Source organism: Caretta caretta, chromosome 3, assembly GCF_965140235.1.
Source record: "Caretta caretta isolate rCarCar2 chromosome 3, rCarCar1.hap1, whole genome shotgun sequence".
Lineage (NCBI taxonomy): Eukaryota > Metazoa > Chordata > Testudines > Cheloniidae > Caretta > Caretta caretta.
The window spans coordinates 56225427-56252966 of record NC_134208.1 but is presented as its reverse complement, the minus strand read 5'-3'; the positions used below and the strand labels follow the sequence as shown (position 1 = coordinate 56252966).

Genomic DNA, 27540 nt, shown 5'->3' with positions numbered 1-27540 from the left:
TATCATTTGTACATACTTTTCACAATGATAATAATGACCAGTGTAACACCAGCTTTTATCTGACACCTTACAAGACTTATTTATGGATAAGTACCATGAAAGCAGTGTCTTAGGTGAAGAGTTTGTCAGGCCTATTATGTTTGCTGACACAGAGTAGTGAACCTTTTGCCAGCTGGCACCAATGGACCTCTGTGTCACACTTGAGTTCTGACTGCCCCCCATTCCTAGGTTCCCATTATCTCCCATGTCAGCGTCTGTGCATGCTGCAGCTTTTCCTATTCCTTTTTCTACCCCAAGCTAGGATTTTGTGTGTCCTCTTCCTCCACATCAGAGCCACTCAACTTATCTTCCCCACCAGGAACTATGTTGCCTGTCCATTCCCCCATACCAGTGTCCCTCTTCTCCCCCAAAGCTAGGGACTATGAGCACACTGCCATTGCAACCGTATCATTTGTCTGGGTGAGAAAACATTCAGCATATCAAGGGAGCATGGACAGAGATTAGATAAAGTATTGCTATTCTTTAAGGTGTTAATGGGCACCATCAACAAGTCTGACCTACAGTGGAGGTGCCTGAAGCTGTGGTTGTGCTAAATCAATGGCAGGGACTCCATGTGTCCCACATTCTACCCTCTCCCAATCTCCTCTTTCAATTTTCCAATTGCTCCCCAATTCAATAGGATTCTGGCCAGTGATGCCTATAACATTCCCTGACATATTGGAACTGATTTGATGCAGTGTTCAAAAGTCATCACATTACATACATACAAACACCTTCGAGTGTAGGGTCTTGCAAGCTCAGCCAATAAATAGCAATCCACACCATATCTCTGAGATCAAGTTTAGGCACTTTGCCCTGATCCTATAAGTGACTGTGCTCTGGTCAACCCGTAAGCCCACATCCAGCCTCACTGTTGAGGTCAAGGTGCAGGGTTCTGGCTGTGCATAACAAGTCACAGGATTGGAGCCTTAGGTTTTTTATTTATTCAAGATAAACTCCCCTTTTGGCTAGTTTAGAAGTGTTGAATCAAGCCTCTCATAAGTCAAGTTTTTAGAAAACTCTATATTTCCAGAAAGTGAATTAAAACATTATGATCTGTAATTCAGGCGATAAAATTGAGAAAAGTAATGAGGTTTAAATTGCTACCTCCCAAATCTTCAAAAGACGATATCACTTTATTAAAATGAATTGTATGAATTCAGTTTTAAATAAAAATTAATCTGTTCAAGAGCTTTCCCATTTATATAATTTCTCCACTCTGAATCACAACAGCTGGGAGAACGCCTCAGACTTTAATTCACTACATGATATTCTCTCACTTTAATTTAAAATGTTAACAAGTTATTGTTTCAGACACTTCAAAACTGCTTCAAACTACATTTATGCTGCAAACAATTTCAAAATTTTCTATTAATGGTTGATGATGCATAGTTGTTCACAAAGTCACAGATACAACGAAGAGACTAACCAATTTATTTGAGCATAAGCTTTCGTGAGCTGCAGCTCACTTCACAGTGAGCTGCAGCTCACGAAAGCTTATGCTGAAATAAATTGGTTAGTCTCTAAGGTGCCACAAGTACTCCTTTTCTTTTTGCGAATACAGACTAACACAGCTGTTAGTCTGAAACAAATATAACTGTTAACTTGCTAGAATATATTTGTGTATGTTAAAGTGAAAAATTTCGTGTGTGAACCAGAAATCATACAGCACTAACTGTAGTGAAGCTATGTAGTTTAAACACACACACACATACACACGTATGTGTGTGTATGCATTCTCGGTTAATGCTCCTGTCATAAATATAAAGGGAAGGGTAAACCCATTTGAAATCCCTCCTGGCCAGGGGAAAGCTCCTCTCACCTGTAAAGGGTTAAGAAACTAAAGGTAACCTCGCTGGCACCTGACCAAAATGACCAATGAGGAGACAAGATACTTTCAAAAGCTGGGAGGAGGGAGAGAAACAAAGGGTCTGTGTGTCTGTCTATATGCTGGTTTTCTGCCGGGGATAGACCAGGAATGGAGTCTTAGAACTTTTAGTAAGTAATCTAGCTAGGTATGTGTTAGATTATGATTTCTTTAAATGGCTGAGAAAAGAATTGTGCTGAATAGAATAACTATTTCTGTCTGTGTATCTTTTTTGTAACTTAAGGTTTTGCCTAGAGGGGTTCTCTATGTTTTTGAATCTAATTACCCTGTAAGATATCTACCATCCTGATTTTACAGGGGGGATTTCTTTATTTCTATTTACTTCTATTTTTATTAAAAGTCTTCTTGTAAGAAACTGAATGCTTTTTCATTGTTCTCAGATCCAAGGGTTTGGGTCTGTGGTCACCTATGCAAACTGGTGAGGCTTTTTATCCAACATTTCCCAGGAAAGGGGGGGTGCAAGTGTTGGGAGGATTGTTCATTGTTCTTAAGATCCAAGGGTCTGGGTCTGTAGTCACCTAGGCAAATTGGTGAGGCTTTTTACCAAACCTTGTCCAGGAAGTGGGGTGCAAGGTTTTGGGAAGTATTTTGGGGGGAAAGACGCGTCCAAACAGCTCTTCCCCAGTAACCAGTATTAGTTTGGTGGTGGTAGCGGCCAATCCAAGGACGATGGGGGGAATATTTTGTACCTTGGGGAAGTTTTGACCTAAGCTGGTAAAGATAAGTTTAGGAGTTTTTTCATGCAGGTCCCCACATCTGTACCCTAGAGTTCAGAGTGGGGGAGGAACCTTGACAGTGAAGCTATGTAGTTTAAACACACACACACATACACACGTATGTGTGTATGTGTGTGTATGCATTCTCTGTTAATGCTCCTCTACTTTAGAATTCACTCCTCCAAATTTGCCCAGCACTGTTAACATCCCAAGTACAAAAAGAAAAGGAGTACTTGTGGCACCTTAGCGACTAACCAATTTATTTGAGCATAAGCTTTTGTGAGCTACAGCTCACTTCATCGGATGCATACTGTGGAAAGTGTAGAAGATCTTTTTATACACACAAAGCATGAAAAAATACCTCCCCCCACCCCATTCTCCTGCTGGTAATAGCTTATCTAAAGTGATCACTCTCCTTACAATTTCAGAGGAACAGCCATGTTAGTCTGTATTCGCAAAAAGAAAAGGAGTACTTGTGGCACCTTAGAGACTAACCAATTTATTTGAGCATGAGCTTTCGTGAGCTACAGCTCACTTCATCAGATGTATACCGTGGAAACTGCAGCAGACTTTATATACACACAGAGAATATGAAACAATACCTCCTCCCACCCCACTGTCCTGCTGGTAATAGCTTATCTAAAGTGATCAACAGGTGGGCCATTTCCAGCACAAATCCAGGTTTTCTCACCCTCCACCCCCCCACACAAATTCACTCTCCTGCTGGTCTCCGTCTCAAGGAATATTTCCAAAATACCTCTGAACAACATACTAATCCACAGAGGTCTCCCTGCCAACACTACAGAAAGAGGGATTCTAGATGGACTCCTCCTGAAGGTCGAAACAGCAGACTGGACTTCTACATAGAGTGCTTCCGCCGACGTGCACGGGCTGAAATTGTGGAAAAGCAGCATCACTTGCCCCATAACCTCAGCCATGCGGAACACAATGCCATCCACAGCCTCAGAAACAACTCTGACATCATAATCAAAAAGGCTGACAAAGGAGGTGCTGTTGTCATCATGAATAGGTCGGAATATGAACAAGAGGCTGCTCGGCAGCTCTCCAACACGAGTTTCTACAAGCCATTACCCTATGATCCCACTGAGAGTTACCAAAAGCAACTACAGCATTTGCTCAAGAAACTTCCTGAAAAAGCACAAGATCAAATCCGCACAGACACACCCCTGGAACCGCGACCTGGGATATTCTATCTACTACCCAAGATCCATAAACCTGGAAATCCTGGGCGCCCCATCATCTCAGGCATTGGCACCCTGACAGCAGGATTGTCTGGCTATGTAGACTCCCTCCTCAGGCCCTACGCTACCAGCACTCCCAGCTACCTTCGAGACACCACTGACTTCCTGAGGAAACTTCAATCCATCGGTGATCTTCCTGATAACACCATCCTGGCTACTATGCATGTAGAAGCCCTCTACACCAACATTCCACACAAAGATGGATTACAAGCCGTCAAGAACACTATCCCCGATGATGTCACGGCAAACCTGGTGGCTGAACTTTGTGACTTTGTCCTCATCCGTAACTATTTCACATTTGGGGAGAATGTAGACCTTCAAATCAGCAGCACTGCTATGGGTATCTGAATGGCCCCACAGTATGCCAACATTTTTATGGCTGACTTAGAACAACGCTTCCTCAGCTCTCGTTCCCTAATGCCCCTACCCTACTTGCGCTATATTGATGACATCTTCATCATCTGGACCCATGGAAAAGAAGCCCTTGAGGAATTCCACCATGATTTCAACAATTTCCATCCCACCATCAACCTCAGCCTGGTCCAGTCCACACAAGAGATCCACTTCCTGGACACTACAGTGCTAATAAACGATGGTCACATAAACACCACCCTATACCGGAAACCTACTGACCGCTATTCCTACCTACATGCCTCCAGCTTTCACCCTGACCACACCACACGATCCATTGTCTACAGCCAAGCTCTGCGATACAACCGCATTTGCTCCAACCCCTCAGACAGAGACAAACACCTACAAGATCTCTATCAAGCATTCTTACAACTAGAATACCCACCTGCGGAAGTGAAGAAACAGATTGATAGAGCCGGAAGAGTTCCCAGAAGTCACCTACTACAGGACAGGCCTAACAAAGAAAATAACAGAACGCCACTAGCCGTCACCTTCAGTCCCCAACTAAAACCCCTCCAACGCATTATTAAGGATCTACAACCTATCCTGAAGGATGACCCAACACTCTCACAAATCTTGGGAGACAGGCCAGTCCTTGCCTACAGACAACCCCCCAACCTGAAGCAAATACTCACCAGCAACCACATACCACACAACACAACCACTAACCCAGGAACCTATCCTTGCACCAAAGCTCGTTGCCAACTGTGCCCACATATCTATTCAGGGGACACCATCATAGGGCCTAATCACATCAGCCACACTATCAGAGGCTCATTCACCTGCACATCCGCCAATGTGATATATGCCATCATGTGCCAGCAATGCCCCTCTGCCATGTACATTGGTCAAACTCGACAGTCTCTATGTAAAAGAATAAATGAACACAAATCAGATGTCAAGAATTATAACATTCATAAACCAGTCGGAGAACACTTCAATCTCTCTGGTCACACGATTACAGACATGAAAGTTGTAATATAGCAACAAAAAACTTCAAAACCAGACTCCAGCGAGAGACTGTTGAATTGGAATTCATTTGCAAATTGGATACAATTAACTTAGGCTTGAATAGAGACTAATAGTGGCTAAGTCATTATGCAAGGTAACCTATTTCCCCTTGTTTTTTCCTACCCTCCCCCCCCCCCAGACGTTCTTGTTAAACCCTGGATTTGTGCTGGAAATGGCCCACCTTGATTATCATACACATTGTAAGGAGAGCGATCACTTTAGATAAGCTATTACGAACAGGAGAGTGGGTTTGGGGGGGGGAAGAAAACCTGGATTTGTGCTGGAAATGGCCCAACTTGATTATCATACACATTGTAAGGAGAGTGATCACTTTAGATAAGCTATTACCAGCAGGAGAGTGGGGTGGGGGGAGGTATTTTTTCATGCTTTGTGTGTATAAAAAGATCTTCTACACTTTCCACAGTATGCATCCGATGAAGTGAGCTGTAGCTCATGAAAGCTTATGCTGAAATAAATTGGTTAGTCTCTAAGGTGCCACAAGTACTCCTTTTCTTTTTGCGAATACAGACTAACACGGCTGTTACTCTGATCCCAAGTACAACGCATAGATAACTCATCTTTTTGGTGATACTGTTGCTGGGAATTCAAGGGTTGGAAAGATTTTAGTTTGTGATTTTCTCCCCCTCCTGAATAGTGGTTGTACATAGGGGAGCAAGATGTTGCCTTGCTTTGTAATTATTTGATTATGAAATGTATTGTAAATTGATGGCAAGGGTACTTGGAACCTTGGAGAGCCATTTTTTTATGTTTGCTTGCAAAATATAAAATAGATTCCTTAAACTAAAAATTAAGGATCCCGATGCAATGACTTTTCTAATAACTTCAGAAACTGAGTGGTTCAAAAGCAGCCATTATTATATACCCTCAAGATAAAAAGACAGCTCAGAATATGACCTATAATCTATCCATTGGTGGAAGCAATTAGGTAAAATTAGAACACATCAAATATTTATTCATAAAGTAAAAAAATTAAATTTACGAATGATTTTACCGAAGACACTACCTTCGAAGACTGCTGTTAGCCTTACAGAGAAGTACAGAGTTTGGCGTTCCTTATATAGAAGGAAGCACTCAGCACCTGTAAAACAAAGTCCTAATGGGAAAAAACTGTCATAACACAGTGACAACTAGTTTTGTAGCCAACATTTTCTGTTCTAAATCTATGCTCATTCTTTTTCTTCTAATTTTAAAATATCACAATTAAGGACAAAGAAACAGCTAAGGAGGTTTATATTCAAGGAAAAGGAGGAGTGCTGAGTGTAAATGGAAACTGGAATGGAAGAACCGCTCTGTACAAAGGGACCTCCCTGTCACTGAAATTTAGGTTTCATTAAGGCCTTCTGGCTTATAAATGAAAAAACAATATGTTCCAAAGTACCCAACATCCTAGTTTTAGAAATGTAATAAAATAGCAGCTACTGCTCTTTACTCAGTGAGGTCCTAGACAAAAATAACTATACACCTTCAGTCACCTTTGAGAGTAACTTTCAAAATGAATGAAAGGGACAGTTGTCCAACAGTGAGTCCTTCTCACTACAAAGGAAGTAGAGAAGCACCCATTGCTTAAGTTAGTTAAAATTAGACTGGAAAAACTGAAGAATCTACCATAGTGGATAATTCTCTACTGGCAATGGGATGAACTTAAACCTAAGGGCAGAAGAGCAAAGTATCCCAGTGCATAGGAAAGATAGGAAGATGGCTAGAGACCAACCTGGCTTAGCCATGATATCTTCAATGACAAACTCAAAAGAGAGTCCTACAAAATGTGGAAACTAGGCCAAATTACAAAGGATGAATATAAACAAATAACACAAGTATGAAGGGACAAAATCAGAAAGGCCAAGACACAAAATGAGCTTAAACTAGCAAGAGACATAAAGTGTAACAAGAAAACAACCCACAAATACATTAGAAGCAAGAGGAAGACCAAAGAGAGGGTAGGCCTGTTACTCGATGAGGGGGGAAAAACAATAACAGAAAATGTGGAAACGGCTAAATGATTTTTTTGTTTCAGTTTTCACCAAAAAGGTTAGTAGTGATTGCACGTCTAACACAGTTATTGCCAGTGAAAATGAAGTTGAGTATGAAGCTAAAATAGGAAAAGAACAAGTTAAAAATTACTTAGAAAAGTTAGATGTCTCCAAGTCACCAGGACCTGGTGAAATGCATCCTAGAATACTCAAGGAGATGACTGAGGAGATATCGGAGCCATTAGCGATTATCTTTGAAAAGTCATGGAAGACCGGAGAGATTCCAGAGGACTGGAAAAGGGCAATTATAGTGCCAATCTATAAAAAGGAAAAAAAAGGACAACCTGGGAAATTACAAACCAGTCAGCTTAATGTCAATAGCCAGAAAGATAATGGAGCAAATAATTAAGCAATCAACTTGCAAACACCTAGAAGATAAGGTGATAAGTAATATTCAACATGGATTTGTCAAGAACAAATCATGCCAAACCAGCCGGATAGCTTTCTTCAACAGGGTAACAAGCCTTGTGGTGGGGGGAGGAGAGGAGCGGTAGATCTGGTATATATTGACTTTAATAAGGCTTTTGATACTGTTTCTCAACCTTCTCATAAACAAACTAGGGAAATACAACCTAGATGGAGCTACTATAAGGTGGCTACATAACTGGCTGAAAAACTATTCCCAGAGAGTAGTTAAAAGGGGTTTGCAGTAAACCAGAAGGGCATATTGAGTGGCGTCCCACAGGGATCAGTTCTGGGTCCAGGTCTGGTCAATATTTTCATCAATGATTTAGAGAATGGTATAGAGAGTACACTTGTAAAGTTTGTGGATGATGCCAAGCTGGGAGAGGTTGCAAGTGCTTTGGAGGACAGAATTAAAATTCAAAATGATCTGGACAAACTGGAGAAATGGTCTGAAGTAAATAGGATGAAATTCAATAAGGACAAATGCAAAGTACTCCATTTAGGAAGCAACAATCAGTTGCACACATGCAAAATGGGAAATGACTGCCTAGGAAGGTGTACTGCGGAAAGGGACCTAGGGCTTACAGTGGATCACAAGCCAAATATGAGTCAACAGTGTAACACTGTTGCAAAAAAGAGCAAACATCATTCTGGGATGTATTTAGCAGGAGCGTTGTAAGTAAGATACAAGAAGTAATTTTTTCATTCTACTCCGAACTGATTGGGCCTCAACTGGAGTATTGTGTCCAGTTCTGGGCACCATATTTCAGGAAAGATGTGGACAAATTGGAGAAAGTCTAGAGAAGAGCAACAAAAATGATTAAAGGTCTAAAAAACATGACCTATGAGGAAAGATTGAAAAAAATAAGTTTGTTTAGTCCGGAAAAGAGAAGCGTGAGAGGGGACATGATAACAGTTTTCAAGCACATAAAAGGTTGTTACAAGGAAGAGGGAGAACAATTGTTCTCCTTAACCTCTAAGGACAAGAAGCAATGGGCTTAAATTGCAGCAAGGGTGCCTTAGGTTGGACATTAGTAAAAAATTCCTAACTGTCAGGGTTGTTAAGCACTGAAATAAATTACCTAGGGAGGTTGTGGAATCTCCATCATTGGAGATTTTTAAGAGCAGGTTAGACAAACACCTGTTAGGATCGTCTAGATAATGCTTGGTCCTGTCATGAGTTCAGGGAGCTGGACTAGATGACCTAACAATGTCCCTTCCAGTCCTCAGTTTTCAGAGTAGCAGCCGTGTTAGTCTGTATTCACAAAAAGAAAAGGAGTACTAGTGGCACCTTAGAGACTAACCAATTTATTTGAGCATAAGCTTTCGTGAGCTACAGCATCCGATGAAGTGAGCTGTAGCTCATGAAAGCTTATGCTCAAATAAATTGGTTAGTCTCTAAGGTGCCACTGGTACTCCTTTTCTTCTTCCTTCCAGTCCTATGATTCTATGTCTTTTCTATATCTAACTTCTATGATTCTAATAAGGAAATCAAAGGCTAGATTTTGGAGTAATGGACATAACAGTAGAGGAAATCCAGAAAAAGAACTCCCCAGCTGTTTGAGAGAGATGTTGTGCATCCACCCCATCTCACCTCATGAAATGCTCTCTTGATAATAAACTCTGTCAGTTTGGGATGGGAAAACCTGTGTCTGGGAGAAGGTGGTTTGTTTTACCCGTGTCACCACTTCCTAGCAAACATGTTTAGCAATACCCACAGGAACTAAGGTGACCACATCAACCTTAATTCTCATGTGGTCCTGTTCTGCACTGCTATATCTTCTTGGAGACGACAATGAGGTGTGGTAAGATGTAAGTATCAGTACTCTAGATGGGGTCATGTTTTGGCAGGGGAAATAGAGGGCAGCCTTCCACCGATGGCATGAGATCCATGGGATTTTTCTGAAAATCTTGAGAAAGTCATGCTCTGTACCCACTTTGCGGACAAGTGAACCCCACTCCAACCCAACTGGATGATCTCTTTGAAACTCAGTGAAAGTTTTCTAAACTTCCTTTGCCCTCCTGCAGGTTTTTCCATGGGAGGACATGACATGACCCAAAGACTAAAGCTATATATGTTTATATACATTTATTTTAGGGTTTCATATGTACAAAGTCCAATATGCACCATGTAAAAATTGGCCAAACAAGTTACTGCCCTGAGACAGTACAATCTAAGGGCACAAGCAGATCAAATACAGAACAAGGGGTATATGCAGTCTCTATTGCCAATACCTTTCATGGAACTGACAGGCTTCTAGGAGGCTTTCTAAAAAAGGAGGCAGAGTGTGCTTGGTGAAAGTTAAATGAGAGAAGGACACTAAGAGGTGTCATGAAAAAGAAACAAAATCAAGAGTTTCAGGAATGGGCAAAGGAGGCATCAATCAGGAACCTTGCGAAGAACATAGAGGGTGAATAGGGGCTTAAAAAGAGATTAAATAAGATACACAGGCAGATGTTGAGTTGTGCAAAGCCTTGAAAATGAAGTTGAGTCGCCTAAACTTGAAGCAGAGAAAAGTGGAAATTTATAAAGGAATTTGCAAGAGATTAGTGGGCAAGAGAAAGGATCTTGGTTGTAGTGTTTGGGTTAGATACGCAGCAACAAGGGGGTTTCAGTAAATAAAGTGACAGATGATAGAGATGTGGACTAAGCTGTTAGCAGTGGGAATGGAAGGGGAATGCTGGATTTTCAAAATGGTATAGAAGTAGCGGTGAATCTTTTAAATTAATCTGAAAACTCACACATTTGTATGCAGTGTTATTGTAGCCAAATCGGTACCAGGATATCAGAGAGACAAAGTACGTAATATCTTTTATTGGACCAACTTTTGTCAGTGAGAGAGACAAGCTTTTGAGTTTGTCACCTGAAGAACTTTGTGTAAGCTTGTCTCTCTCACCAACAAAAATTAGACCAATAAAAGACATTAGCTCACCCACCTTGTCTCTTTAACTCACATACTGTAAAATCTCACACAGAGCACAGAATCTATAATTTTAATATTTTAGCACCACAATTCCCATACATAAGTTTCATGGGCTAACATGGAAGAATCTGTATGAGTTTTGTTAAATATCTTGAATAAATCATTAAAATGTATGTGGGTTTCTTGCATTATAGTTACTGATGACACATAGTAATTGTTAAAATTTTCAGCTGATCATATCCTAAATTAACATTTTTGACAAGTAATTGGAGATAGAGTATATAAGAGTTATTAAACCTTAGCTGAGAGAAAAGAAATGTGTTTGGCAATGATGGAAGTATGTGACTAGCAGTGCAATCTTGTTAAACTGTTTGTAGTTTCAGGCGGTATCAACTGAAGTGTGTTAGATTTCATATAACCTCCCTATTATAAGCTGCTCACTACAGGATAAAGAGTAAAATCTTCTCATGTGACCATGAAGACACAAAAAAACACTTGTATTGATTTAACAGGTTTTTAAAAATGTTTACAGAAACACAGCAGATGTCTGCTTATTACATTTAATGGTTCAAATTAATTACATTAGAACATGTTTTGAACAAAAGCAAAGTACTAATCATAACCTCAGTCAATTATGAAAAGCAGCTGAAGTGGACAAGTGAAGTTACTTACAGACATTATTCATATTACTTACTTCCTGAGACAACTTACAGCCCATGCCAAAAACACAGTACAACAAAAATATTATATAAGTGTATTTTAAGTATATAAAAGTTAGTACAGAGTGTGTCTGATGGTTCTTGAAACATGAGATTGGGCAGGATCTCCATAAACTCTTTGTTCTGCTGAAGTGGATTCCATGCATGGCGACTTCCATTATTAGCACAAAAAATAAATGCATCAGCCTCACTGAAGCATGGAACTGCTTCTTCATGAGAACTTCACAATTAATTCAATAAAAAAAATGTAGGTACAAAACTCATATTATAGATTTTATTTTTTTCTCATTATGAAGCAGTCAGATTCTTAGGTGAATCCCATTCTAACAGTAATTTCTGCAAGACAGCAGGTAAGCTATATGTGGAGTTTAGGGAGACAAGTCAAAAGTACCCAAAAATCTAAATCAGGCATGCGGAACCATCTCTCATAGCGATGTGTGAACAGATCACTTCCCCGTGTTTGGAATGTGTGAGTTTTTATAATATTTAACTAAATAATAATAAACCTTTCTAGGACTCAAGTGTCACAGACATTACTTAGTTGTTCAGTTGGCAATAATAAATTTCTAAACAAAAGTGTATGTTGACTCTGTAAAAGGAATTATTCAAATACCATAGAACCAGATCTGCTCTCATTTATATGATAGGGAGTAACAGAGCAGAATTTGGCCCTTTCTCTGTATTTTCCTTTACAGATGGATCAGTGATGTCTACTACTATATGCTGATGTTGAACTGCATGCACATTTCTCATTGGTATGAATGGAAGTCCTGACTTGGATAGAAGGCACTATATGGCCCTGCCTCTTGCAAGGATCAATGGTAAAATGACATTAATTAGCACAAGTAGTACCAGGAATTTACTATCATGATTAAAAGGTGACCATTAATGTCAACCATAATTTTGAAGTAACAAAAGGCTGCTGCATGCTGGAGGGAGCAAAGAGCCTTCCCTGGACTTGCATGGGATGCTAAGAATCACAGCCACTATGCTCAGACAACCACAGGGGTTTGTCACTGTATAAATTGGCTAAATTGGGGAAGGAAGGGACAGGAAGTAAGCAGAGTTTTTGTTTGACTCCACTACTTCTCAGCTAGATATGCTGGCTTGAGGCCCTTAATGCCATACTCCTCCTTTAAAGGGGTGTTGCGAACTCCAGCGCAACCTAAAGCCCTCAACATGCACACTATCTCTGAGCCAGGGTGCTGCTGCTCTGCCTTGCCTCTAATGCGGGGCTGTGGCTAAATGCCATGAATGACCCACTATGAGCAATATATTGTTTTATAGCGGAACCCCTATTTTATGAACTAATTGGGGATTGAGCAAAAATTGAAATGCTCACAAAACTGAACATCTCAAAATTATAGAAGGTACAGTGCGTAAATTAATTTATTAATCATTCAATTATAGTGTATGTTACAAATGTACACAGTATGCCTGACTTTTCTTTGTGACAACTGCATCTCTTCTTTCCCACCAAATCTGTCTTTTTCAAAACCACACTTGAAAGGAGGCTGACAGATTTAAGTTGCATTGGATGGCAGAAAGATAAGATCAATGTTCATGAAATCAGGGTTCTACTATAGGTCACATTTACTTTCTTCACTATAGTACCACAAATTTTATGAGGAAATTCGATCAATATTTCTTTAAAATATGCATGTGGGATTAATTTAATCTAAATGGGACCTGACCCTGCATTCAAAACTCACTGAAGTATATGGAAGTTCCATATGCAGAGCAGCTACAGGATCAGGGCCCATAGTGCTCCTACTGAAATCAATAGGTGTTTTGCAGACTCCAGTTCTATCACTGGTTACTCTGTCACCACTCCACAGACTTCAGTAAGTATCGAAGCAGAATTTAGCCCTAACTGTATATATCAGACTACATCAAAATATGGCCTACTACATTTTTATAATATATTAGTGAAGCAAACAAAACTATAATCTCATTTTCCTATGGGTGTGGTAATTTCTACACCTTTTTCAGACAGTGGAGCTTTAAATCTATTTTAATTTATTTTCAACAGAGACCATCATTTCAATAAGAAATGGACAGAACTATGTCATAAAAATTCATAGTTTATGAACTTAGCACTTTTACTAGACAAGGGTTTATTTTGTAAGCCAAAAAAATGCATAATTTAAACTCCTGAAAGAGAGTCACTTGAAATGCCTCTTTACAGTGAAGTGCACTAGTAATAGAAAGGAACAGGGAACTATTCTCACATCATTCTTCTAATGAAAGACACATAAATCATTTCCATGTCAACTGAGCAGACTGCAGGTTTTTACAAAACATAAATCTTCTCTGAGACCAAAACATAAATCTTCCCTCTGGCCCTAAGCACCAGCTCTCCTGTATTACTGCGCAGAGGAGATAAAAATAAAAATAGCTTGAAACTACAGAAATATTGTCTGCGTCTCTAGACAAGTTTACCTTGACAGAGTCTTCCCTCACATTTAAACAACATTTAAAAACCAGGAGATAATCCCATGACTACATCTAGCCCAAAAGAAATGGATAGGTTAATATTTTCATGAACTCTAATAACCTCCATTTAAATGGCAGAAATGGTTAAAATACAGGTTCCTGTTACTGGAGACATATTTTTTTAAACAATGAAAATATAAAATCACTTCCAAGTTATATATTCTTTTATTAATCAGTCTGCTTTCACCTGCAGTTTTTAATTTTAAGAGGCAGAATAACACTGGATGAAACATTTATAAACAGGATTTCCCTTTTAGGGCCTGAATCTGCACATCCTTTTTCACACTAGTAGTCCCATTTTGGGATGTGTGAAAGGACCAGTTGCATAGAAAATGTCTGTAGAATCAGCCCACTAGGTGTGAAGAGCATACTTCAAACAGCTAATATTAAACACTCAAGGATACAGTATATTACATCTTCAGTTAGTTAACTATTCAATAATTAAGGTTTTAAATACAATGTGTATATTGAAACTTTGTGATATAAAATAATTTACAGTTTTATCCCTGTGTGAATATTACATAACCTGCTACATCAAAGCTGCAGTATGCTGTTGGTGTATCGTCTGTTTACTGAATCTAAAAGTGACCACAGAACTTGCCCAGACCTGAATTTGCCATTTCCTCATGCTGACTACTCTGCACAGTATCTGTGTATGAATTTCCCTTGAGCTTGATTTAACTAAGCCCAAAGAGCCAGCATTCCAAATATCTGTTTAGTAAGCAAGTCTTAGGTACGTTTGCTTGTGACTGACTTAACCTTTGGCTTCTGTGTAAACACTTGGTGCCATCTGGATGAGTATTTTATAACTCCCAAAAGGGATAGATCCACAAGAACGTACAGATGGACACTCATTTTCCTGAGGAACTAAAAGCAGCAGATCAAGTGTCAAGAGGAATAGTTTTCATATATTTTACAAGAGAGATCGCTGCACTACCTTCCTTCACCTGTCACTCTTCTGACATGACATGCCCAGGCTTAAGCTGTGATGCCAGAAAGGAAGAGAGGAGCTTAGCCAACTGTGACATTTCAGAGACCAGTCTCTCCCTTCCTAAGCCTAAATTCTGTATTTGTACCCCCTGGTTTTTATTCCCTGGAGGGTCTCTAAAGATAGCACTAGTTATCATAGAAATTATTAATTTTTAGGACTTGAAAACAAAATAATATATTCACATATAAGACAGTATATTACATAATGTTAAGGGTATAAAAATGTAACTAAAGTGAGAAGATTAAAATTTCATTCCTAATTTACACTATTATAAATTTTTTAAAAAGTGTTATAAAAAAACAATGATGAACCTTTAATACTTGTATAGTACTTTAGAAAGGTAAAGCACTATAAACTACAAACTACACACAGTGGCAGAAATGAAGTACGACTATGAGCCCTAACTTTGGATTTCCTGTGTCAAATCATTACCATAATCAAGGACTCAATGTAAAGGATATTCCATGAGCAGATGTATGAATCACTGACTTCAGGAAAACATAACAACTTGAACTGAAGATCTTTTAAAAAAATGTTTAAAAATGTAGTGATCAGAGCCATTAGAGCTTATTGTGTAATAATGTATGATTCAAATGCATATACTTAAATACTGCAAGAGATCCTAGAAACCCTCCCTGAACAAAACTCCTTTTGACTACTTACTTCAACAGAAGTTCAATGCACAGACGCTTTTAAATTTATCTTTATGTCTCCTTCTCAACTTTGCTTATATTATATTTCTAATTCAGTTTCTTTTTTCTAAACATTTCAAGCATGGTGAAATTACATTAAAAACAACAAAATATATGAAATATTGTGGAACTTTATACCTGCATATTATCTTTGCAACACTCAAACTAACATATTGCTTTAGGGCCTGACCCAAACCCCTAGACTTCAGTGGGCTACAATCAGACCTTTACTTAACCATATGACACATGCATTCCCTCTTGAATTCTTTGCTTCTTCTCTATGCCTAAAGTTTTGTTGGTGGTGGTGGTTTTTGAAGGGCAGTGAAGAGATTTTATGAAAGGTTTTCAGACTTGTATTATTAACTGGACAGATTCTCCAGACCATTATGATCTCTGAGAGCAATGCATATTTTGACTCATGTCAATATACATTATAACTGACTAAACATTTTGGGGAACTTTAGAAGAAGTATTTCTCGTTAAAATATTTTGGTATGTGTTTCATCTATCTGTTAAGACTGTTATAGCTTATTGAGTAATTATGTATTTTGGCACACGTACTAATTCTGATCATGCATTATTTACAAGCCATGCTGTATTGCAGGGGTGGCCAACCTGTGGCTCTTGAGCCACGTGGTTCTTCAGAAGTTAATATGCGGCTCCTTGTATAGGTACCAACTCCAAGGCTGAAGTTACAGGCGCCAACTTTCCTTTGTGTCTGGGGGTGCCCACTGCTCAACCCCTGGTTCTGCCATAGGTCCTGCCCCCACTCCACCCCTTCTCACCCAGTCCCCTGAGCCTGAAGTGCCCTTGCTCCTTGCCCTCACCCCCCGAGCCTCCTGCATGCCAAGAAACAGCTGATCGGGAGGTGTGGGGAGGGAGGGGGAGGCGCTGATCGTGGGCAGGAGGTGCTGTGAGCAGGGGGCAATGTACATTGGTAAATTCTGGCTCCTTCTCAGGCTCAGGTTGGCCACCACTGCTGTACTGGCTCTTATGGTTACCTCTGTCATGTATGCATAGTTAAACACTTGTTGAAAAAAACGTGGATTTTCCCTCCAGTATCCCCTGCACCCTAATTCTGCTCAGTGTTGGGGGTGTAGGTGGAGAATCAGGGAGCTACTTACAGCTCCCTGTTTCTATCATGGCATATCCCTGGCATGAAATAGAGCAACACTGGGTTTGCTCTAGCTCATGCTAGGCCTGGGGCAGCACAGAATATGGGAGCCTAGGCCCTGCTTTAACTTATACCACTGGTGCATGGTCTCCAAGAAACCTCATGCAGTGGAGGATGAGCATAGTAAAACAGAGCTCTGCCACACCAGTGTCACCCTGCTTCCTGAGCACTTCCTCTACACTGGGGTGGAGAGTGGCTAACATAGGAAATGATCTGCCAGCTTTACACCTGCAAGGGGTTCTCTGCTTGAAAGTTAAAGCCAGAATCCAGGCCCTTTGGATCACATGAATAGCACAAAAAAGGCTAGTGCCAAATCTGGTCCAGAATCTCTGTTTTTGTAGTTTGCCTCACAAAATTTCAAATTAAAAGTGAAATTTATTTTAGGTTTCAGAGGAACAGCCGTGTTAGTCTGTATTCGCAAAAAGAAAAGGAGTACTTGTGGCACCTTAGAGACTAACCAATTTATTTGAGCATGAGCTTTCGTGAGCCACAGCTCACTTTATTTTAGTTATTCCCCCAAATCACCCAAGAACAAATTTATTTTATATTTCCATATCACCAAAATAACCAAACAAAACATTTTCTTAGTAGGAAAAATCAGAAATGGCTCCAAATAATGCCAAGCTTCAGCCCAAAATATTATTTTGTGATGAGTTTTAACCCCTTGAATTTAACAAGGTTTATAACTGAAACACTGACACCGCAGTCTTTGCTACAGCAATCTGAATAGTATTGCTATCAGGCCTAATTCAGTGTTATTTGAACCTCGGGTATTATCTGACCTACTATTTATTTATGGCAGAATGAGCCATCTTTCGTCTGAGGTTATGTATTATAAAGTCATGGCTACATAAAAATCACAAAATGAAGCATAAGATTTAGAGACTGGATTGGATTTTCCCCTAATCACTGTCCCTGACCTCATCTGCCTTTCTGTAGACACCCATGACACTTTGCCACTAGACACCTATGACACTTTGCAGTGGTAGAGTGACAGTTTTCTTGCTGCACTATCTATTCAAGCAGTGTTGTAATCTGTCTTCAAGTTGCTGTGGTGATCTTGCCTCATCTCTCAGTTAACAATTACTGTATGTGGAAATTCTTCAGATGGTACTAGCACTTCTCTGAGGGCGTCATCAGTTTCTGCAGAATTAAAGTTGTTTTACTATGCCTGAATCATCTGGACTGGAACACTTTATAACATCTTCCATCAAACAACAAATCTCAAAGCTTTAGATGTCTGTTTTATACATATGAATGATTTAAGCTACAGTAAGGTTAAGCCCACGCAGTTCAAAACTAGCTTCTGATTTTGGATGTCCAACTTGATACATCTTGGACCTGATTTTCAGAGAAGCTGAGCACTCACAACTCCACCTGAAGTAAATGGGAACTGGGGGTGGTCAGCACATCTAAAATTTAGGTTCGAGATTTCTCTAATTGCTTGATTAGATTTGTGGTCTCTTTTTAGCAAGAGAGGGGCACACAAGGACCATACCTGAGCCATGGAGCACATGAAATATAGATCTCCTTGACACTCCTTCCTGTGTCTTAAGCTCAAAATCATCTTCTCTACTTCTGATCTAATGGTCCCTTCAGGCCTTAAAATCTAGGAATCTGTATGAAGTGTAAACTACTCCCATTCATCTATGAGAACATTAACTCTGAAGCCTAAGGATCTCCAAGTTAGAATATCAAATTTGTCAACTATTTCACTGTTAATCATTTTCAGAAAAAACATTCATCCTCTCTGTGACTGTGATCAGAGTTTGGATGTGTAAACAGTGCATTAGTATAGAAGTACCACTTTTTCCCTCCTAACTGAAGCCTATATATAAAATCTTTTTTATGCTGGACAAAGTGCATAGGATTCACAGGTCCTCACTTCTTTGTTCTCGCCTTCCCTGCTTCATCCCTCAAAAACTGTATTTCAGTATGGATGCATAGGTCCCAATTTCTGATATTCTTTCCCACATATCCTGCCTTAAAAATGCCAGAACAATACGAAAAAAGTTCAGCGGTGCGATCAGATTGGATTATATCTATATCCAGTTACTAACTCCATTTTGTATGATGTGTTGAACAGATGTCTAAACTTGCTTGACAGCGGCTTACCATATTGCACTCCAGACTAAAAGTCTGTCACCAAGAGTCATCAAGATTGCAATCTGGGGCTATTGACTGAGAGACTTTTAGCTACTGACCCACCCCCATGGACAATGGGGGCTGGCAAGTGGAGCATGAAAATGGAGAAGGGGCTGGAGAATCCTAGTGGAGCAGATGACAAGGAGTCAGACTCTATTTAAGAGCAAGGGGCAGCCCATCACCACATGTAAGAAGGGCATGCAGGAGAGAGTGAGCAGAAGGGAATCTGCCCAGCCTGAAATGTTGATAAACCTCACACACAGAAAGGATGAGCTTAGACTAGGGGAGGGTGCCTCTCAGGACTAGTCTGGACCCTAAAGACTAGTGACTAGACTCTGTGACGATCCAATTAGCTTAGAAACACATGGGACACAGTGAATGAGTCAACTTTCAACTGATCATACAGAGGAGTAAGAGGCCAGGTTGTACGGTGTAACAGGCATCTACTATAATGTAAAGTGTAACTGAATATTAATGAAGAAAGGCAAATTTCAAAGATTTCAGTCATTCAGTTCAGAAAAAAATGCAAAATTCCACCACCAACATGTAATGTTCAGCCTGCTCCCAACAAATCATCACTTATGCTAATGAAATCACCAACTTCAGTCCAGTCTCCATTCTTTCCTTCAAAGACAAGACTAATCAATAGACAGTAGCAAACAAACAAGCAAATCACTGATATTTTAGACCCCAATCAGACTTTGGATCATTTTATGACACTGAGACACTACAGGTTGAAAATATGGGAGATTGTCTTATGGGGATGGACACAGGTGACACATCCATGTTTACTCTACTTGATCCATCATCTGCATGACAACATCCAACATCAGGTGCTGTCCACTTCCAAAATCTTGTTGTGGAAGGACTTCCATTAGGATGCCTCTTCTGCTTTTTCTACAGGGAATTAGTAGGGGGTAACGTTGGAAAACTTTGACCCTTTCCTTCAGCTTATGCTATTTAATGCAAGATTTAGAAATTAGGTTACTACCTCCCATGTTTTTATTACAAATACGGGGCCTGATTTTGCTTGTATATTGAAGATCTGCAGGACAATAATTAGCCCAGATGTCTCCAGCTAGGTGTTCAGTTTGTCATCAGTACACGGGAGGTGGTGGTGGTTGAATCTCCATGACTGCAAGAGACCTGGAGGTTTCCTACTCCAAAATTGGATCTGATAGACTGTACCTACCTACTATGAAAATTCCAGGTGCAGCAGAGATATAGTAGATTTTAGCATATAGATTCCTGCTGCACCTCAGAAGGCCTTGCTGAGCTGAATGAGATCCTCTCTGCTGTCGAGATGCTGAGAATGAAGTCACCCAGAATAATCAATGTCAGTATGGATGATGGCTCTTCTGGGTTAGCTCAGGACCTCATGAAAACCATGGCACTTTCTCAGATGGCTGGCTGACTCAATGCAAACAGCTGGTCACACTCTGGATCTCACGTTTGGACTGAAAATTAAGGTGGAAAATACGGAGCGTACACCTTTACCTTTGTTTTCATCATGCTATCTACATTATCCTGATCAGTAGAATGTGTGTGTGTGAGTGAGAGTGTAGAGAGAGAAAAAAAAAACATGATTATTTCTGGTTGTCTTCACTCAGACAACATCAATACCCTTGCTGTGAGGAGTTTTCATTTTACTTTGGGAGTAATGTTATTTGATTCAGACAGAACTTTCAGTTCCATAGAACAAAAGCCTTTTCTGGAAAGTCTTGGGCAGCATCAGTCAATGAGGTTCTGTAGATGCTCAGGGAGCTTCAAGCTATCACAATGCAAATTGGATCCATTTTCTTTCTGGCTGATAAAATCTAACAGGAAGACATTTGACCTATTAGTGGAGAGGACTGCCAACATTTCCTTTCTGGGGCATAAGGTGCCCGCTTCTCTTAAAGAAGCAAGTGTTATATACTCGCTCAAGAAATCATCTCTTGACACTGATTTTGCTAATTATCATCCTGCCTCAAATCTTCTTTTTGGAAGCAGGTTACAAGGAAGGTAGTAGCACAGGAACAGTAGCAATACCAGGAGTCCTGATACTTCCTTGACCCTGACAGAAGTACAGAGACTGCTGTGAGCTTTTTAGTTTACAATCTCATTCTGGGAATGAATGAAAAATCAAATATCCACACTGTTTTTGGTATCATTCGCTATGTGGTTTTAGTAACACAGTTGCAGAAACAAAAAGGGATAAATGGAGTTGCTCAAGAGGCTCTTTTCTCTTTGACAGGACTCAGAAGGTCTGTCAGGTGATTCCACATCTACACTAACAGTGCTCAGGCAATGAACTGCAGGATTTTATTTTTTCTCCCTTCCTGTTCAACGTGTATTTCAGCACACTGGGTAAGACAGCGAGCCTCTATAGGCAGCAGTGCCTCCAATGTGCAAACACTACTCAGCCATCGGACAGCAGTAGCCAAAAATGGTTTTTATCTTGTACACTTGAAAGAATTTGGCAATCTTTTTGCCTTGCAATGCTAACATTGCTCTGACATCAAAAATTACTAGAATGTCTTCTGCATAAAACCACTCAAACTTTAGGTGATGCAGAATTATACTACTATCAGTAGTAGTAGGTTTGCCATGATCACAAGTGCTATGTGCTTCACAGAAGATAGTTAAATTGCGTTTCTTGCAGTGTTTCACAGACTGCAATGCCTTTCCATTAATTTCATATGCAATTTAACCTGGTGATTTTAATCTTCAAATTCCTGGTTCCTTTAAGGAACTTTCCCCACATGATGTTGCATTAGCCGAAGCATTTGAGTGACAGTGCCCCTGGTTTAAATTGGGAGGTGGGTGCTGGAGGCACAGGATTTTCAAGGAAGCACTATTAACTGTGGAATTTGCTCCCCCCGTTTGGGTGCCCTGCTAGATGCGACAGAGTGAGGGGAAAGGCTAAGAGGGCAATATGACAGACTTAAATTTTGGACATTTGGACCAACAGTATAGAGTATGGATTTTTATTAATATATTTTATATTTGAACAACAAACAACAATACACAGCTCTACATGTCTTTCTCCTCTAGCACAGAGGATGCTGTCTTCCAGCTTTCATGGAGTCAGAAAGAAATTAGAACCTAAATAAAAAAATAACTCACTCAAATTAAATTCAGGTAAGATGGAGATGATGCGAGGAGGAAGAGAAAAGCATTATGATGAGCTGTAAAAGCATTTTGATGAACTGTAAAAAACTCACCCTGTATCGAAGTCATGCGGCCACCAGTGGTTAAGAAAATGCACAATCTCAGGGTTCTGTTGTACTCATTGCAACACCGTATAGCACCAGTTATATGCCTTCCTTCATTTTCAACTGGCAATAAGACTTCCCCCCCTATTCTTAAAACAGGACTTAGCCATGTGACTTCACCCTTTTGTCATGCCCAGACTAGACTAATGGAATGTGCTGTACCTAGGATTGAAGGCATAGGCCAAGTAGAAATCCACTCAATAATTATACATTCATGAAACCCAAATATCAAGTAATGTCCCATCTTCAGAAATGACTAGATGTTTATATAGCTAATAAGAACATTCACAGTGATGTTGGATAGAATTAGAAAGTGATGATTCAGAGCATCAGGCAACCACTCGCTGACAGAGTTTAGGAAGAAACTTCTCCTGTAGAGAGACAATTGTTCCACGATTTTCCACTACAGGGTTTCTCACAGTTGCCTCTGAAACATATGGTATTAGCCACTGTTGCAGAAAGGATACTGAACAAGATGGACCTCTGAACTAAACCGATATGGGTATTCCTAAGTTCCTAAGCATGATAGGCCAAAAAGCTACCTATCAGAGTATCCAGTTATACTAGTAAAGAATAAAAAAAACAGACTTTTTGTAGGGCTATAAGCACTTGAGCTTCAGGCCAAAAGCCAAACTAACTAGCAACGGTTTGGGAACAGATTTTCAGTATGGGCAGATTATTCTATGAAATTTATCTACCACTGAAGTAGCTGATACTGGCTATTGTTGGAGAAAGGATGTTGAAGTAAATGGATGGTTTCAGAGTAACAGCCGTGTTAGTCTGTATTCGCAAAAAGAAAAGGAGTATTTGTGGCACCTTAGAGACTAACCAATTTGCATCCGATGAAGTCAGCTGTAGCTCACGAAAGCTTATGCTCAAATAAATTGGTTAGTCTCTATGGTGCCACAAGTACTCCTTTTCTTTTTGCGAAGTAAATGGACTGATCCACTTTATCCAGGCAATTCTTATGTTGCTGTGCTCCAGGCTGTACATTGTCACCCTGTTCAATTTTGGATCAATTTCAAGGGGCTGGTTCTAATATTTAAATTGTTGAGTGGGTTAGGCACTAGCTATTGCAGAGTCCCTCCTCTCCTCTTGCCATAGCAGTTATGACAGACTGACCATAAATACCTCTACCTCAACCCACTCCCTCCTCGACAGCTTTCGGGGGGAAAGGGAAAATAAAGGTTTTGCAGCCTCCTTGGAAGATTCACAAATATAGAATATTTGGCAGACCAAGTGAAGGAGCAAGTTCAAAAACAGGGGACCCCTAACATAAAACATCCTGCCAGCAACTGTCTCTCGTTTTATGTAGAGTGAGATCCAAACTGAATGTCTTTCCTCATCACAGCTGTGCCCCTTAACTCAGACTTTGAGTGTGATTTTCAGAAAGATGAGCCCCAAGAGCTTCATGCATTTTATGTACATGTAACTGCATACCAACTCTGGTGGAATTATCACTATTATACATGTAAATCCTCCATTTGCACAAGCAAATTTCACAAACAATTGTTAAAGTTGTGTGCACAAAGGCTACTCTTCAACTTTCTCAAAATCAGGCCTTGTATGTCAAGTTTCAATATTTTGAAAACAGAAATACAGTATTATATCACAGAAGCAACAGTATAATAGCCTCAACTGAATGCTTAATAAATGAGCTAGCTGACAGAATACTCACATTATCTTTAGACAGCAAATTTCATTTGCATTCTAAGCTTTTTACTGAAAATCAGCAGTTTAGTTCTTTCACTGGTAACATACATGCTACAAGCCAGCAGGTTAAAAAAGGACATTCTCATTGAAGTTGTGTGGGAAATGTCTTCAGGATGTTTTGACTATTGCTATTTTCTTTTTGATGTTTATACATTTCCATTTACCTATTCAGTGTCAACTAAGAAGTGAGTGTCCCATCTTATAGTGAATTACCTACCGATAAATATGACATTTAGAAAATGCACAGACATCTGGAAATAAGGACATGGCTTTTTGTTTAACAGGAAAGAGGTTTAGAAACAAAGAAACAAAAAAAGCCACACTTCTTGAGTGGTTTCCTTCCTCCCACTGTTTTTTATTGTTTGTTCCTTTGTTTTCTGGAGTACGTACCCTTAAAGCAGCTTGTCCTGGAGGCCCTTCATCTCCCTAGGAAAATCAGGGGGAGAGGGTAGTCAGCAGTTCGTTCAGTTACACATTTTTTACTTTTACACATAGTTAGAGGATATCAGAAAGAAACATAAGTACGTTTGATACCATATTGATCAACAACATGGTCTCACTTCACAAAAGCATATGTAAAATATAAAATAGCTTTACCAGACCTGAAGAAGAGCTCTGTATAGCTTGAAAGCTTGTCTCTCTCTCCAACAGAAGTTGGTCCAATAAAAGATATTACCTCACCCACCTTGTCTATGTGAAATGTTATTTCTGTAGTGCCACATATGTGCACGATAGTTTACAGCTATACAAAATGACAAGCCCCTGACCAAAGAGGTACTGTTTCAGAAACTAATCCTGCAGATACTTTGCACAAGATTAATTTAATGCACACCAGGTAGCCCATTGAACTCAATGAGACTGGTCATATGTGTAAAGTCACTCATGCGAGTAGTGTTTGTAGAGTTAGATCCTCATACCCTGAGGTTCATGCCCTAAGCTAGAAAAAGGACAGCAAGGGATGACATAAAAAATGGGGAAAGGGGGCTTGGGGAAGATTGAGGAATACATTAAATACTACATAAAAATATATATCTCACGATCCTTAATGTACAGATCTTGTTGGTTTCTTTATTAATATAATTTGTATTTTATATTTAGAATTATAAAATACATTGATATATCATATTTAACATTTGAGAGATCAAGAGAAGACAAGAGGATGGCTGCTCTTGAGTGGAAGTTAGCAATAGAAGACAGTCACAAGTCATGGTTATGTTTATGAAGATGAAAAGTATAGTGTATAAGAACTAATATTCTTGGTAACAAAATATATATAGAAATTAATATTTCTGGATACAGAACTGGCATTGGATAGTGTAAATAAATAAATAAATTAGGGCTGAGGCCACACAACGTGGATAAAATCAAAGATTAAGTAACTGCTCATTCAGTGAGCACCTTTCATCCTGCACACTGACGCAGGGGTCTTGTGGAAAAAACAGTATGTGATCATGTAACTAAAGACTATATCATAATACACACAAGGAGGCCCAACTGAATTTTCACAGGCAATCTTAATTCTATTATTTCCTAACTTTTGAGCGCTCATCTTTGCAACCGTAATGCTCTTTTAACAGTTTTCTGTGTGCAATATGTCTCCCTCTGTGTGTATTTATATATATAGTATAATGGCTAAATATTAATGAATTTACACACACACACAAATACCTTTTCTCCCTTAGGACCAGCCAGACCAGGATCACCAGGATCACCTTTTAAGCCCTGTACAAATACAAAAAAATGCATATAATGTATATACATTTTAGTTGACAAAAGGTCTTGGGCAAAATTCTCTGTTTGTGTGAATTAGCATCTGCTAATCAAATCAGTTTTAAATCACTAATATTATTACTTTTGAAATAGAGTAAATATTTATTTTGATTTGTTCAAAAACCAAGAGACACCTACCAGAAGTTTTAGGTGCCCTCAACAGATATTTAAATATACAGGGCCAGATTATCTGGACAGCTGTGCTTCATTTGCTCAAGTGGTGCAAAGGGAATGGGAACGTCCCCTAGTCTCCGCCTGGGAATCTCTCTGCTGTGGCCTAGCAGGCATAAAGCCAGCAGAGCCAGCTCATACACCAATCACTCCACAGTATCTGGTAGAACAGGCATGTGTGGATGAGAAGCAGGAGGAGTGGTAGTGATAAGGAGTGCAATCCCCAGCTGACATATTGTTCCAAGATCACCATACTCAGAAAGTGTAGTTCAGACCAAGCCTCTAACCTTCATCTGGAGCCAGGAATAGAATCAGAGAGAAATAGTCAGTTTTTTAACAGTCCCCGTCTACGCTGCAACCAGTGAAAGCGAGAGAAGCAGAGAATATGTGCTGCCATTCTTAGACATTACAAATCCAGCAATTTTGTCTACTTAAATCACCACAAATATCCAACCAAGAGAAGATAAAGTACCCTCAGCACTACCACTCTACAACCCTTATTGTTCTCCCTACTCCCCAAAAGCCTGGGGAAATAGATGTGCTTTGCAATGTGCCCCTAAACTCAAGCAGTTCAAGCTATTTTGGAACAAGGCAGGGACTGAATTCTGAAGCTGGGGCCCCATCCCAGAGATCAACCTATCAGAAGCTCCCTTTCCTTTAAACCAAGTCGTCTCCAGCTCAGCACCTCCACTGATCTCAGCTTCAGAAGTATGCCATGGGGAGAGAGTAGGCAGGTCCTAAGTCATTTAGGGCTTTATAGGCCAAAACCAGATCCTTAAACTCCACCTGGAAACCAACTAGCAGATGACACAGTCCATGATGCACTGATGTAATACGGTCACATTTAACAAGCAGGCCATCACCCTCAGCACCTAAGGGTGTTGGATGAGATGGTGACATAAAAACTGGATGTCATCTAGACATGAATCAAGATTTACTGCCCTGAATTCTTCTCCACCCTATTCCATGCCTTACAAACTCCATTCCTCAGTTTGCAATAATTGAAAAGAGAGAGACAACTGACACTAAAATGATAAGCAACATCTGTGCCTTGGTGGGTACAGAAACATTAAATCAGCCAGTGTTCTAAATACTGCATATTTGTGCAACTTCACTTCCTGCTAAAATTACATTAATTCACCATCTGGAAGGAACATAATTTAGAACTATACGAGCATTTAAGTACCCACTTCGGATTAAATTTGTGGTTGTTGTAAATACCCCTGATTTAGCTTTGATTTGTCCTTTATTAAGCTTGCCAAATATGTAAGGGTTAAATCAGAAGTAGTTTTGCTCGTTGATCTTAAATTTTTTTTAAAAAGGCAAACAGATCCAAAAAGCAAGCCAAAAACCATCTTTCCTTTTTTATTCTCATGTTTACAGCTGGCACATACATCTATCTCCACCTTCTGCACTAGTTATCACCTAGAAGAGTATAAATTGCAATATTTTACATATAAAAATAGAAGACATTTGTTGGATATGTCAGGTATCTGGAGAGTTTGTGTTATTTTCTATTTTGTGGATCTGGTTCAGAACTTACAGCATTAGAGAATCAGTGGTGCAACAACAGGTTTCACTAGAGGAATTAGTTCTTGGCTGTGTATTTATAGAACAGACAAAAAAAGAGAGAGAAAAAGACACAGAGAATTCTTCAGCTACCAGAATGAAAAATATATTGAATATGTCAGTATTAGGTAGGAAG

The 27540-nt window shown here is 39.6% G+C and overlaps 1 protein-coding gene across 4 annotated transcripts in view; it reads right to left on the bottom strand.

Annotated features, from left to right (window-relative positions):
* COL19A1 (collagen type XIX alpha 1 chain) overlaps nucleotides 1-27540 on the bottom strand; it is a 339106-nt gene that overhangs the window by 156481 nt on the left and 155085 nt on the right. For all 4 annotated transcript variants that reach the window (XM_048846009.2, XM_075126514.1, XM_048846011.2 and 1 more), the window contains exons 14-15: nucleotides 25563-25616; nucleotides 24285-24320 (exon numbers count right to left, since the gene is read on the bottom strand). In XM_048846009.2, the coding sequence (XP_048701966.2) occupies nucleotides 24285-24320; nucleotides 25563-25616 (90 nt within the window). The remainder of the gene's footprint in view (nucleotides 1-24284; nucleotides 24321-25562; nucleotides 25617-27540) is intronic.